The sequence below is a fragment of the Eretmochelys imbricata genome, chromosome 7 (genome assembly GCF_965152235.1).
Source record: "Eretmochelys imbricata isolate rEreImb1 chromosome 7, rEreImb1.hap1, whole genome shotgun sequence".
NCBI classification, from domain to species: Eukaryota; Metazoa; Chordata; order Testudines; family Cheloniidae; genus Eretmochelys; species Eretmochelys imbricata.
In genome coordinates, this window is record NC_135578.1 from 15,895,124 (window position 1) to 15,910,635 (window position 15,512).

The 15,512-nt window shown below is 46.1% G+C and overlaps 1 protein-coding gene across 1 annotated transcript in view; it reads left to right on the top strand.

The window, feature by feature from the left end:
• The first annotated feature begins 3,682 nt into the window (after positions 1-3,682).
• Positions 3,683-15,512, top strand: part of EDEM1 (ER degradation enhancing alpha-mannosidase like protein 1) — a 28,021-nt gene continuing 16,191 nt past the window's right edge. Inside the window, exons 1-3 of the mRNA XM_077821235.1 lie at positions 3,683-4,248; positions 9,365-9,437; positions 15,214-15,317. Coding sequence (XP_077677361.1) covers positions 3,806-4,248; positions 9,365-9,437; positions 15,214-15,317 — 620 coding nt within the window. The 5' untranslated portion in view covers positions 3,683-3,805. The remainder of the gene's footprint in view (positions 4,249-9,364; positions 9,438-15,213; positions 15,318-15,512) is intronic.

Below are 15,512 nucleotides of genomic sequence, written 5' to 3' on the forward strand. Positions count from 1 at the left end.
ATGGATGTCTTACAAAGGTCAGAAAAGAAATATTTCTCTGAAGTACAGCATTGTTCAATTACGCACCATCACGTAGTGGTCACTACCAGAGGCAGGGACTTCTGGCAAATCCTACCATGACTTCCAGCGCTCCCTATCTTCCTCCGCTCAGTGCACAATGGTCTTCATATGATTCTCAGCCTACAAAAGCCTAAATATGGAATCCTGATCTTTAAAATGTAGCAAAGCTACTGTTTCCCAAAGCTGGAAATTCCAAATAATCTGCACAGTTTCTTAAGCAAAAGTTAAGCTATTTGTATTTTTCTAAAATAACCCCACATTCCACAGACAGGGCCAAATCCCACACCAGCTCTACATTCAGGAGTCCTTCACTACATGGCTTGGAATCAGTTCTGGATCACAACTATAATTCATACTAATTAACATGGGGATGTCACCAGTCTTACAGAGGAAAGAAAGCTTTGATTCAAACTATGAGTGTTTTCCATAGAGATAATGTAGATGCAGTGTAGGGTCCTTGTAGCTCTGTATGAGACTAAGTGGTTTCTGATCCCAAAAGTTCAGCTGAATCTGTTCTTTATTTTCTATGTGGATTAGTGCCCCTCCCTCTAAAGTTTGGGGTTTGAATAGTTGAACTGAAACTCCGTTAACAGCATTAGTTCTCATGTGGTTTCAAGCAGGAGCCATTCAACACTGGGCACATTACACATTATTGTCACACAATAATAAAGTAGCCCAAGTTTGAGGACTTCATGAATTCTTTCTTTGCTTGAATTGGGAGTTTGCAGTAGAACCTCAGACCATGTGTGTTTAATATGATTTTGGGTTTTCTAATGAATGGTTTTGTACAGGTCAGATCACATCCTTTTATTTATATATGTAGCAGTTAAAAAAACAACCCATTAGGAAGTCCAGACTATAAGGAAACTGAACATTTATACTAAGTGCTGATGAAAGATGAGCTTATTTAAAACTGTACTGCAGTTTAAATTCCCTCCCCCACAAATAACCAACCAACCAAAGCAACTTAATATTAAATAGAATATATTATATTACCCTTTTATTATTGACGTAACTTGAACAGGATTTTATTGTCATCAGATGTGCCTATCACAAGGCTCTAGAGATCTTTACAACATAAAAATTAAAAATGAGACAATACAACAGCTCCTCTATATTAACTAAAGCAAACAAATCCAAAAAGCCTAGCACCTCCTCAGTGATACCTGTGTAAATAGTTTGCTCTGGAAGTAAGTATGCTTCTCTGTCATACCAAAAGACAGAATGAAATCCAGAATGGAACACCCTACTTCTACTCTCAAAATATATAAATTTGCAATAGGATCCATGTGTGTAGATAGGACTAGATGGTCAGGAGACTGTGAACTGTCAGCTGACGCATTCCAACCGACCTCAGCAGCTGAGGTAAGGCAGGGGGAAGGGAGGGAAGCAGGGCTGGAGCTGGAGGAAGTGAAACAGTCCTTAATTTATCCAGGACTGAAAAGCCAATAGAGTTCTGTTGATCAAAATCCCCATCCCCTTTGATTTCACCCAGAAATGAACTGGAACCTTGTGTCATTTTTAATGCAAATTTGATGTGCACCAAGAGAGACACTCAGTAAATGGACCGCCACATTCAGCACTAGCTAACTAGAGTGATGTTCAAATGACAGTGACGCTATCTCTAATAAAAAAAAAAGTGCATTCCTGTTCTATTCTGCCACTATTAATAAGCCACATAGTAATCTGTGCTTTAATTAAAGGAACTGAGTTTGTGGCTCCAACTTAAATATAAACCCTGAAATTAGACACCCAAACGGCAGAAAATTCAGAACTTTACCCTTTTCTTTTGTGCCTATGTAGTATATTTCAACATAAGTTGTATGCCCATACACCCATTGTTTTGAAGCCTAGGCATATCCAATTTGGTGAGGGATGGAATTTTAGGCTTACATCTGAAATTCCTGACCTTATTAGTTTCAGACAGAACCATACTTAATGGTATTTTGAAGATAATCAAGTTATTTTTTCATAGTTTATATATATATTTCAATATTTTTGGAGCCTTCTAAGCAATGTTTTTCTTGCTGGTGTCCGTCCCCCCCCCTTTTTTTTTGATCAACACTAATTTCTCCCCACATTTGCCATGTTTTATATGACTAATTTTTGTCTAATTTCAAGATATTCCATCCCAAAAACCTGACAATGTCAAACACACTTCAGGGAGCAACATTTGTTAGTTAACTCTTGATGAGGTCATGTTTTTATTGTTCCTACAAAAAGTAGTTATTTTAAAAATTAGTAAATGGTTAGCAGATTTAAATACAAGTTATATAATTAGAATCAGGAGTATTTTCCATACCCAGATTTAAAAACAGGCTGTGTGTATTATATTTTATGGTTTTGTTTTGCTTCTCTGGTGAGCTTTTTGTCCAAGGACAAGCGCAGTATAGTCTAAATATCCGACAGTGCTGTCTCTGTGGAAGAATACATCCTGCATTTGTAGAGAAATGTTGGACTCTATAAACTAACAGATCTTCCACATCTCTAACTTATATGATCTATATTTTTGGACTTCCGGCCTGACTTTTGATGTGGCCTACAGACCTCCCAAAAGCCCTTGGTTTTACATGACTGTCCCACTTTGACCTACACAATCCCCTGTGCACATTGAAGAACCTCCTGTCCTAGGGGGCTGGCTAAGCTCAACTCCTTAATTGAAGGCATAGGGACCTGGCCCCTGGTGCATGGGGTTGCAGCGCTGATCATTCAAATGTGGGTGATCAGGCCAAATTCGAGTGAGTGGGACTGCAACCCCAGGCAGTGGGGTCAGGCGGTAATGCCCAGAGCAGGGATTTGAGGCTGCCAGCCCTGCAGGAGCTGGGGCTACAGGGTGAGTGTGGGGCAAGCTCGCTCTGCAACTCCTACCCCGCAAGGCTTTCCCAGCCCCCAGGGTCAGCATCCCCCCCCTACAGTGGGAGCATCATCCATCCTGCCTTAGCCACTTGATACGGGGGGAGGTTAGCGGCTTCCTTAAAAAAAAAAAAACACCCGGCGAAGCGCTCCTTTCTGGGAGTCAAGGAGCCGAGCAGGAGCCGGTCGCAGGCTAGCAACGTGCAGCACCCTGGCTGAACCGCCCCTGCGGACTCGACGCGCTTTTCACCCGGCTACAGCCCCCAGCCTTGCGAGCAGAGGCTGCAAGGGGCCCAGCCGCGCAGGTTCGAGCCCACCGCCAGCCAGCCGGCCGGCGAGCGGAGCCGGCCCCAGCGCGCGGGGCCACTTGCCGCGGCGGACGCTCCGGTGTGGGCCCTTCACAACCGAACCGGACCGGACGCTGCGGAGGCCAAGACTCCAGCTCCCCAGGTCTACCCCCGCCCCGAGCCGCGGGCGGCAGCCCGGAGCGGGCCGAGATAGGGAGGGAACTAGACCGGCCCCGCCGGCGCGCCGCCGTCACAGCTTGCCACGACAGCTCGCCGGCCCCGCCCCGCCCCGCGGCGCGTGCGTGCGGCCGCATCCTCAGAGTGGGGGGGAAAGGGGGGAAGGCCCCTCCATTTGATTGACATCCCGCGGCAGCCTAAGAGCGGAGAGGGCTGCCACAGGCAGGGGACGTAGAGGGCGACGCTGACCAACCAGGAGCCGGCACGGGGCGGCCGGATTGACTCCCGGGTCACAATATGTCCGTTCCCTTAAAGGGCCCGCCGGCTGGTTGTTGTGCTGCAGGGGAGAGTCGGGGTTCGCCTTTGGCTGGCGGGCTGGCGGCGGCGGCGGGGTCCCTTTAAACGATGAGCGTGGGCAGCGCGCGACCATGCAATGGCGGTCGCTGGTGCTGGGCCTGCTGCTGCTGAGGCTGGGGCTCCACGGGCTGCTGTGGCTGGTGTCCGCGCTGGGGCCCGGCCTGGGCTTCCACCACCGCTTCCCCTTCGCCCTCCCGCCGCGCGGGGCCCCGGACCCGCCCTGGCTCGCGCGGGCCGCCGGCGGGGAGGCGCGGGCCGCGGGGCGCTGCGGGCGCGCCCACTGGGGCTGCCTGCTCCGGGGAGGCGGCTGCGGCGGCGGCGGCGGCCCGGCCGGGGGCGATGAGTACGAGAAGCGCTACAGCGGCGCCTTCCCCCCGCAGCTGCGGGCCCAGCTCCGCGACGCGGCGCGCGGCATGTTCGCCTTCGGCTACGACAACTACATGCGGCACGCGTTCCCGCAGGACGAGCTGAACCCCGTGCACTGCCGCGGCCGGGGCCCCGACCGCGCCGACCCGTGAGTGGCGGGCGGGGGGGGGGGTTCGGTGACGAGGCGGGGGGCTGGGGGAGAGGAAAGATGTGGTTGGGGGAGCAGGGGGGTGGTTTGGCTGGGGGCGTTGGTGCGGGTTGCTGGCAGGGTGGGGGCTTGGTGTGGAGGTGGGTGGTTAGGGGAGGGAAGAGAGGGCGAGGGTGGGAGGGGGCTGGCAGGAGGGGGGGGGTTGGTGAGGAGGCGTGGGGGCTTTAAGATGGGGTGAGGGGGGGAAGAGGGGGACTGGCAGGATGGGGATTTGGTGACAAGGTGGGGGCTTTAAGATGGGGGTTCGGGGAGCAGGGGGGCTGGCAGGGAGGTGGTTTGGATGGGAGGGGGTTTGCTGTGCATTACTGGCAGGATAGGGGCTTGGTGAGGAGCAGGGGGCTGTCAAGATGGTGGCGGGGGGTGGCAGGTGGGGCTTTGGGGAGCAGCAAAGCCTGTCCAGAGGTGAGGGAGAGGGAGCTGCTTGGAGAGACCTGGCCATGGATACCTGGTTCATTTCCCTGGCCCTTGGTGGATGTGGCTGCCTAGGGCCCAGCTGGGTTATGCACACCCTCTGCCCAAAACATGCAGAGCCTAAGGATGCTGTCATCTTTACGTGGTGCCTTTTGTGTTGAAGAATTGCAGTCCCTTTACAAACTGTACCCAAGCATTGCTTCATTGCTCATGGACATGCAGCCATCTCTGGGGTGCAGCATGGCGGTAGCTCCAGAGTGCAGAGCAGTGCAACAAGCTAACTTCTCTACTATGGCTCCTTGCTCTAGTTGCACCTATCAGTAACTACTGAAGAGCATCCTCTGTTTCTCTGTGCATTTCTTCATATTCTTATTGTTGCTCTAATATGTATGTTCCTGTTGTGGTATCTCTGTCTCTCCTAGTGTATATCTGTAGATGAAGACGTGTACAGTAGCAGCCTGCCAGCCTATGTAGTTTAACTAGACGCCCCAATAACTCCAGGAAGTGTTTAGTGTTAAACCAGTCGAAGTCCAAGGCCACCCTCCCCTTTACACCTATCTGCAGGTTGTTCAGGAGGTGAGCATTAATTCTATCCCATCTGTTTTAAAGAATAGTTGTAATCAGAGAATTGATTGTAGAAATTAAAGTTGGCAGTGCAGAGAAGTGAAGTACCCAGCTCCTAAACTTTTATAGGGAACTGTGTGTGACTTGCATTGACTATCATGGGCATAGGACAGCTAAATCCCCTAATAATGCTTTTAAATTCTAGGATTATGCCTCTTGAGTCACTTATGTTCAGCTTTCTGTAAGAAAACACAGCAAGCATTGCTATAACTGCCAAAGAGCAAACTATAACTTTTAAAAATCTTGTGTCCAGTCAAGTTATGATAAATGGCATCTTTTCAGCTTTGTATTTCCCTTCTCCACCCAATACCATGTTAGAATGTTAAAGAGCAATAATTCAGTAATATAGAAAAATACTTCTAGGTAATTTCTGACCCAAGTCCTTTACCTCGGTGTACATTACTTTTGTGTGTATGGAAGCGAGCGGATCACTTGATTACATGCTCTGTTCAGGTTTCAGAGTGGTAGCCTTGTTAATCTGTATCAGCAAAAACAACGAGTCCTTGTGGCACCTTAGAGACTAACAAATTAATTTGGGCATAAGCTTTCATGGGCTAAAGCCCACTTCATCAGATGCATGAAGTGAAAAATACAGTAAGCACTAATATATATCACAGCCCATGAAAAGATGGGAGTTGCCTTACCAAGCTGGGGGGTGGAGGGGGTCAGTGCTAACGAAGCCAATTCAATTAAGGTGGAAGTGGCCTATTCTCAATAGTTGACAAGAAGGGTGAATATCAGGAGAGGGGAAATTACTTTTTGTAGTGACCCATCCATCCACTGCAAAAAGTAATTTCCCCTCTCTTGATATTCATCCTTCTTGTCAACTATTGAGAATAGGCTACTTCCACTTTAATTGAATTGGCCTCATGAGCACTGACCCCCCACTTGGTAAGGCAACTCCAATCTTTTTATGGGCTGTGATATCTATATAGTGCTTACTGTATTTTTCACTCCATGCATCTGATGAAGTGGGTTTTAGCCCACGAAAGCTTATGCCAGGATTAATTTGTTAGTCTCTAAGGTGCCACCAGGACTCCTCGTTGTTTATGTTCTGTTCATTTCATCTGGGGCACCTAGCATTGGCCATTGTTGGAAGACTGGGCAAGATGGACCTTTGGTCCGACCCAGTATGGTCCTTCTTATGTAATAGTGAGGTTTGGTTCACCTGTTTTTAAGGCTAGTGACTTGGACAATAATTTCCTTCTTTTAATGTAGTTGAATGAACTTGTATATGTGGTCTTGATTAAAAAAAAAAAAATCCTCAACTGTTGTGAATCCAAATAGAATTATATCATGGTCCAGGTATCTTGTGATATATGTAGAGAAATGGCTTGGCTTTCAGCATTGTTTCCACTCTCAGATGTGTGCTTGTAAGGACATTATTAGTTTTTGCAAGCAGAATGTACACTTTAGTAGCACTAGCTGGTAATACTGCAAATGCTTATGTTGTTGAGTTAACATTAGATGTTATTGTTTCAGTTCCCTTAAAAGCAGCCTTAAAAAAGTGAGACTTCTTTTTCAATTAAATTTTCTAACTTTCATGCTGTAAATGGCAAAGTCTGTTTTTGTTTGGATTTTTCTATGTGGGGGGAGAGGGGGATTTGAATTGAGAATGAGTGAGGAATTTGACCTGTTAGACCTGAAGTGAGGCAAGTGTACTACCAGAAAGGATTTTTTTTTTTTTTTAAATGCTCTTCTCCTCTACAGACATCGGTAGCCTCCTTTTTGATACTGCATTTTAGTAGCATTGAGTGTTGAAACAAACATGAAGGTAAAGCCACAGGAAGCACTTGGGTACATGAAAGTTCATCTCTGTACATTTTTGAAGCTGAAAGTAGGGGTTTTTTTGGTGCAGGATATTTTTATTAGCAAGTATAGATTTACAACTATATGTATAACTTACTGGCATCCACTGCCCAGAGACATTTGGCCAACTTAAAAAACAAAAAGAAGTCACAAAAAGGTCAGCCTGTCAAGTAAATTGCAGAGCAAAATATGCAACATCCTCGCTCTACATATGATAACCAAATCAACCTTATATAAAACTATATAAAAGCTCTTAGCTTTTGTCTTGAAGAATGGCAGTCACAGGTCATCAATGGATAATCCCAAAGAGCCACTTCAGCAAATACCTTAAAAACATAAACCTAGGCCATTGCTTAGAATTGTCACTGAGTTCTAGCTTTGAGAAATGAGAACAAATTAACATTCTCTTATTCTAGAGAGAGCGGTGTTCAATCGGACATATTTTTCTTTAGAAATAGCTATTCACTGATGGCAGAAAAGAGCTAAAGCAGCTGTGCTATGAAATCTACATAGAATATTTAGGACTGCTCGGGGCAAGAATCACGTTCAGATTTCAGAAAATTTGTGCTGATAGTAGCAAGATAGCCATGGATGTTTTACTGTTGCTATTACTATGTCAGAGATCCTCTCTGGATGAAGGAAAGCCTCTGTTCACCAGCTTTGTGCAGGTTTCTTTCTGGTACTTTTGTAGTTTCTCAGCTTGTAGATGTTTGCATGCCTGTATGCTTTCTTGTATGCACAGCAAATAGCAAATGTGTGCAATGTGCTCTGTAAAGTCTCAGTTCCTACTGTTGATTTAAAACCCTGGAATGATGCCACACTTTAGATTAGCTGCCTGATTGAAAGCCCATTGAAGTCTGGACTCTGAAGAATTGTAGTCTTTTAAAAAGAAAGCTGATAAATTTTTAAAGAAATAACTTTAGAGACTTGTCATTCTTTATAATGAATAAAGACACATTTGTAGTTGCAACAGATACACTTACCCAAACAACTTCATTTCAACTGTGTATGTGTGTTACCTGTTTACGTGGTAGAGGTTTTACTAGTATAACAGGCCTGCATTTAATTCTTCTTCCTTACATAAGCTGAACATTTGGTCTCGAATGCAATACTTCCCTACCCCAGCCCCCACTTTTTTTATTTAAAATAACAATTCCAGATTTGATAAAGATATAACAAATGTGTCCATCTGACCTGTATATAATTTATGGTTCTGCTCACGTCTGACATACTTTCTGCACAGACAGTATCTTTTTTTAATTATATATATATATATATATATATATATATATATATATATATATATATATATAATTTCTTATACATAACTTAAGAAAACAGTTGATGAAGTTTGTTTTATTAAAATAAATATGAACTATTCTCAGCTGCCCCTCTACCTGGCTGTGACAAGCAAGCTACTTTTTATAGGTGTAAGGAGCTCAGATCAAGTGTAAGTAGTCTTTTGGCCTATCCAAGGCCACGATCAAGTGTCTTGATATTTTTGGTCTTTTGGCCTTGAGATGAAAACCTTGTCTGTTTTCTCTTGAAGTGAAAAAATTATCTAAGTTAAGTGAAATGGATGGCGGCAACAAACTAATCCTGTCGCCCATGTTTATTTTAATAGAACAAATAGTTCACTGTGAAAAGGCTGCACAATGAATACACTATTTTAAAAAAAAAAGACATTTACACTTGAAGTCAATAGAGAAGATGGAAGTGACATGCTAGACTTGAAAAAACAGTTTGAACTCCATCATGACTTTCTCTAGGCCCTTGGCACAAAAAAAGAAAAAAGTTGAGTAAATTCACTGTATTGTAGCCTGGAGAGAGCCTAGGCTACAATAATGCATCAGAAGCACCTTCAAATATATCGGCTTGAGTCCTGAAGAGGAGTAAGAGGCCTTTGTAACCTGTTGAAAAGTACTTTTTTGCCAGTCAAGACAGGGTCATAGGGCTCAGTTTTACCCCCATGGGAATCCAAAGCAAACTCCTTAGCAGCATCAGACCCTTACACTCCCCCAAGGTAATGTTTTATATGCGTGGAAATAATTAAATACCCAAATACATATGATAGTACTTAGATTGGCAGCTTATTCTCAGACTTTATTAACAGAGGGTGGTGCCTGGTTAAATGTTTTTAAGATTTATCTTCTAGTATGGTGATTGTAACTAGATAATTCTATCAAGTAACATTTAACTGTATTTGTTTCAGTTCAAATCTGAATATCAATGATGTCTTGGGAAACTACTCTCTAACTCTGATTGATGCACTGGATACCCTAGCGGTGAGTTGTCAAAATATAAAAGTAAATATCTTCAAATTATTAGCAGAAGGTAAGAATCCACAAATTGCAGTGGCTTAAGTATTTTCCAAGAGGACATGGATGGTGACTGGAGTTGCTTTTTGGAGGGAGGGAGGAAGGCAAGTGGCAGGGTGGAGAGGCGAGCGCACTCATTATGGAAAAGTCTAAAGGAGATTAACGGAATCTTTAAGCTCTTGTCCAGGCCGCAGTTGTTGATTGTGTTAGAGGTAATTTTTGATTGCAATAGTGCTGTAAAGCATTCTCAAGCTGTGCAGACACTACATATGTTAAATGGACAAAGCTCAATAATTTTTAAAATTGCAGATTTTTGAATCAACCTAAATAGATAGAAATCACCAGGAGAGAAAAGGGCAACATAGGAAATTGAAAAGAACAAACTGAATTTTGCAAATTGAGTTAAATTTGTTTTAATGCATCTGGGTAGTGTTGTCAAAGATGAGTCTCTTTGCTAATTAAAACCTGATGGCAGTGTCTTAACTGGGGTCAGAGGGACTGCCTGAAAAAGAGTAAAATCAGTTGGGGAGGAGGCTTGAGGGGAGAGAGACTCAAGACACTCTTGGAATACATGGTTCTCTTCCTGGCTTGGTTCCTTCACTATCCCAAGCTCCTGGGCCTTGATCCAATAAGTTTGGATCACTTTTTGTATGTCTCCTCTTCCATTGACTCCTATATCAGGCCTACTCTACCCTTAAAAGTTAGGTCAACATAGCTATGCTGTGCAGGGGTGTGAAAAATCCAGAATTCTTCCGTTGACCTAGTTGACCTCTTGGAAACAGAAAAACCCCTTCCATTGCTGTAGAAAGCCTCTATGCTATGGTGCTACGGTGCTGTTGCTCTGCCACAGTATGACCCACAATGTAGACATGGCCTCATTCTATATCTGCTTGAATGTAAGAAACATTGTTACATGTTGACCACTTGCACATACCTTTTCCCCCCCTCTTCCCACCCTTCCTTTGTTTAAATATAATACGTGATTGTGTTCTGTGTACCTTCTTGGACATCAGGCTACACTTTTACATGGTAGGCTTTTTCTCTTAACCAAAATTTTATATTTACTTCTGTGAAGAGTTTTCAAACTTTATGAAGTCCTGAGTACAGAAGGAAGAGTACTTTGCTGATTTGATACAATTTTAAATAGCCTTTCCATAGTCTCATTTTTTGCATTGCAAGATCAGGTTGGTTGTTTTAAACTGGATGCCTTGGAACGCAGTCAGATAATTACCATTTGTCTACAGCTATTGGGTGGACAATGTCTTCTGCAAATGAATTCTACAGTTGCATGGTTTTCTTCTATATACTGTCTTTCCTGAAAGATCACAATGTATTTTTGAAAACTAAAGCACTTCCTAATCACTAAAATGCATACGTATCTCTGTGGTGAAAAACTGCAGCTGTCTGATGGAACACAGCAATGGTTTAGAGAACTTAAAGCAGGAAATGAGGTGAAAAATGTTTTTTAACTGAAATGGTGGAGGGGACCTTAAAGTGCACTTACCAAAGCTTGAATCTGGCTTTCAAAAAAATGAATGTTGACATTTCTGATTTTGGTTTTAAACATAGTGTTACGGCATATTTAATGGCCACAGGTCCACTTGTGTTTTTAGTTTCCTCTCATTTCCAGCAGTATGTTGCTGTTCAGGGCCACACTAGAGCATTGGCTCAATACTGGTAGAAGAGTGCCACCTACTGAATATCCATGGGCTTTTTCCGTAGCACCTGTAGGCCGTTTTCCCGTTGAGGTCTTCAACCAACTACTAAGCCTGCTTAACTTGAAATATCATGTTACGCCCTTATTCACAAGACTCGGCTTTCTTCTGAGATTCAAACCTTTTCCTTTAGGCGGTTCTTGAAGACAGAGACTTCCTCAATGCACAGCTACAAGCCAGCCTCCTCATGCAGTAGCAGCACTCATTCTGAATACTGGCTAGTCCAGAGGTGGGCAGTCTACAGCCTGCGGGCCACATCCGGCCCACGGGGCCATCCTGCCCGGCCTCTGAGCTCCTGTCTGGAGAGGCTAGTCCCCAGGCCCTCCCCCACAGTGATGCCGCCACGCAGGTGCAGCTGGCTGCGTCTGGGCAGCGGGGCTGTGAGCTCCTGTCGCTCTGAGTGGCATGGTAAGGGGGTGGCGGGGTAGGGGGTCCTGAGGGTCCCGGGGAGCAGTCGGGACAGGGAGCGGTTGGATGGGGCAGAGGTTCTGGGGGCAGTCGGGGAACCGGGGGGGAGGGGGGTTGGATGGGGGGTCCCAGGGGGCCTGTCAGAGGGTGGGGGTGTGGATAAGGGGTGGGGCAGTCAGGGAGCAGGGGGGTTAGATGGGTTGGGGGCTCTGAGGGGGGCGGGAAGTGGGTGGGGGCGGATAAGGGACAGGGGCCCGGCTGTTTGGGGGGGCACAGCCTTCCCTACCTGGCTCTCCATACACTTTCGCACCGCAATGTGGCCCTCGGGCCAAAAAGTTTGCCCACCCTTGGGCTAGCCCCACTGTAACTCACTCGTGCCCACGTGCTATTCTTAAAGGGGCAGCTCCCATTTCTCTTATTACATAATTTATTTCACCATTAACAAAATATATCATAACAAATATAAATCAATACGATTACTAAACACAAACCATATTCTGTTTCTAAAATATCTATTCCAAGGGCCCCACAGGGTGGCACAGCTGCTAAAATAGATCCCATGTCGCTGTCACAACACTAATGCAGCTGTGTTAAGGAAGTGGAGTATGTGGATGTCCCCTTCCTCATCCTGCTAGTGGTTCGCAGTAGCCTCTAATGGCAGCATTAATATATTAAAAATGCAGTTGCTGCAGTCTGCGATACGTGTAAGACAGATTTTCTGAGTCCTTAGTCAAACACGCCTTTGGTTGTCAACACCTTTTGACTTGGTCAAGAGCACCCCAAATAACGCATTGGGTACTTCCCTAACAGAACCTATGACACTCCTTTCTTCTTTTTTTAAAGGAGCAGGTTCTAGAGCTACGTGTGTGAAGCTGGAAGTTAAGTGGGGGAGGGAGGAAAACAAGCTCTGTTTATCTTCATAGAAAACAAGTTCTGAGCTGGACTTGAGGCTTCATGGAAGGGCTGAATTCACCTCTCACCCTGGAATACATCTGGAGTAACTTCCATGATCTTAATGGAGTTACACCAGTGTGAGAGTTTGGTTTTAAAACCCTTGGTGTCAGTGTACGTGGTTGTGGCTGAAAGAACTTTATTTTATATGTTTTGTCGACTCTTGAGCTTCTGCAGGAAATGTGGCTGTTTTTATGTTTCCCTCTACATAGAAAAAATTCCTCTAACTTCCTGTCACTAATGTTGTTGAAACCAGCAATATATCTACATCTACTTGCAGGTGTAGTTAGCACAGATCTTGCTAGCATTGGGTAAAGTAAGCCAAGCATTGCTTGTATTGTATTATACAAACTGTAAGAAATGCATAACGGATCCTTAAAAACTAAACGAAGGCATATGAGTATCAACACACATGAGCGTAAATGAACAAAACGGTGCAGTAAATCTCAGTGCAGGCGACAGAATTCCAGATCCAGGGCGAGCCCGTCATCCCCCTGGCAGAGGGGCAGGCCTGCCAACACCTCGGCACACTGACGGGTTTCCGTGTCCGACAGACACCTGAGGACACTATCCAAGAGATCCTACAGGATGCTTCCAAGAGATCCTACAGGATGCTGCCAAGATCGACACCTCACTGCTACCACCGTGGCAAAAGATAAACGCCCTGAACACCTTCCTGATCCCCCGTATCTCGTTCGTCCTAAGGGGATCCTCCATGGCAAAGGTACCCCTCAACAAGGCAGACAAGATCATCAGGCAGCTGGTGAAGAAGTGGTTATTCCTTCCCCAGAGAGCCAGCAACGAGCTGGTCTATATCACCCACAGGCATGGCGGTGCCAATGTCCCCCGCATGGGTGACCTGTGTGACATCGTGGTGATCACCCACGCCTTCCGCCTGCTGACGTGTCCCGACACCATGGTAAGGAGCATCGCAGCAAAAGCCCTCCATGATGCAACACAAAAGCGGATCGGTAGAGCCCCCTCCAGCCAAGACACCGCCAACTTCCTGAGCGGTTCCCTGGATGGCGAATTTGGCCGAGACGGGGGCAACATCACTTCACTGTGGTCCCGCGCCCGCAATGCCACGCGCCGCCTGGGGAAGCGCATCGGCTGCCGCTGGGAGTGGTGCGAGGAGCACCAAGAGCTGGGAGTCCTGGTGCCGCAGATCAGGTCTGAGGACAACACCATCGTCACCCCGAGCGCCAGGGGCCTGCTGGAGAGGACCCTGAAAGCAGCCATCCACTCGCTATACATAGAAGCCCTGAAGCATAAGCCGGACCAGGGAAAAGCCTTCGAACTGACCAGCAAGTGGGACGCCAGCAACCACTTCCTCGCTGGGGGCGGCTTCACCCGCTTCACCGACTGGCGGTTCATCCACCGCGCCCGGCTCAACTGCGGCCTGCTCAACGGAGCCGTCTGCCATGGGAACCGAGACAAGCGTTGCAGGAAGTGCGGCTACTCCAACGAGACCCTGCCCCACGTCCTGTGCAGCTGCAAGCCCCACTCCAGAGCCTGGCAGCTGCGCCACAACGCCATCCAGAACTGCCTGGTGAAAGCCATCGCACCGCACCTGGGGGAGGTCGCCGTGAACTGCGCCATCCCCGGTACCGACAGCCCGCTGCGACCCAACGAGGTTGTCACTGACGAAGCCCAGAAAAAGATCATTCTCGTCGACATCATGGTCCCCTTCAAGAACAGGACCCCGGCCTTCCGAGAAGCCTGAGCTCGGAAACTGGAAAAATACGCCCCTCTGGCCAACACCCTGAGAGCGAAGGGCTACGCGGTGCAGCTGGACGCCCTGATCGTCGGAGTCCTGAGCGCTTGGGACCCCTGCAACGAGCGTGTGCTGTGGACCAGCGGGATCGGTAGATGCTACACGCGCTCATGCGGCGCCTCATGGTCTCGGACACCATCCGATGGTCCAGGGACATCTACATCGAGCACATCACCAGCCATCGACAGTACCAGGAGGAGTGAGCCGGTACAACATTGTGCACCCACTGTGGGAAAAAGACTGAGAGACTTTCCCCATTGGACCGTATGAACTGGAACCATAAACCCACTGAGCATTAAATCCCACCAAATGAGGGTAGACCCATCCACACCATCGTATCCACTCACTATACTCCGCACCTGAACATAGCCGTTATGTGGATAACTTACCCCCATATCTCAATGTCTGTACTCTGACCGGTTAAACTTTTACCTCCAGTCGGGGAGATGGCAGATTATTATGTAATCCTTACTCCATCAGCTCCTAAATCGAATTTTGCACCCCTTGATAATCTGTACTTTATCCCCTGACAATCAGAAACTTCTATGCTTGAACTCTGTACTGTTTCTTATTTCAGCATTATCTTAATAAAATTTTTAAAAAGGGCCAAAATGTGTTCTAGATACCCTTTCGTACTTCCAGCACTACAACTACTTAGTGAAGTATTCTTGGCTTGTGTAATGAGATAAGTTTCAAAAAGGTGTTGTACAGGGGAAAGGGGACAAGTTAGTGTTTATAAATAGAAACACTGACTATGAATATCAAAGCCACTATTCTCTACCCAGATGACTGACCTTTGTGGCTTAAAATAAAAACTGCATGAATTCTTTTTTCCTCTGTGCAATAAGCTGATAGACCCCTCTATGTTCTTTAATATTATTCTTCAATGTTAAAGGTAATGGGAAATTCTTCAGAGTTCCAGAAGGCGGTGAAGTTAGTGATTGACACAGTCTCATTTGACACAGACTCTACTGTTCAAGTCTTTGAGGCAACAATCAGGTATGTGGTCATAAATATCTGATTAAGTAACCGAGGTTTTACATGTGTGTGGGAATGATTCAGAGAGGTTTCTTTGCTCAAGAAGAAACTTACTGGTCCCAAAAACTTCATTGCTTCCTAATTGTTCACTAGGCATCCTTAGTCTCAGAGTGACTAGAAGGTGTACTCAGTGAACTATCTTTCAAGTGACGCTAT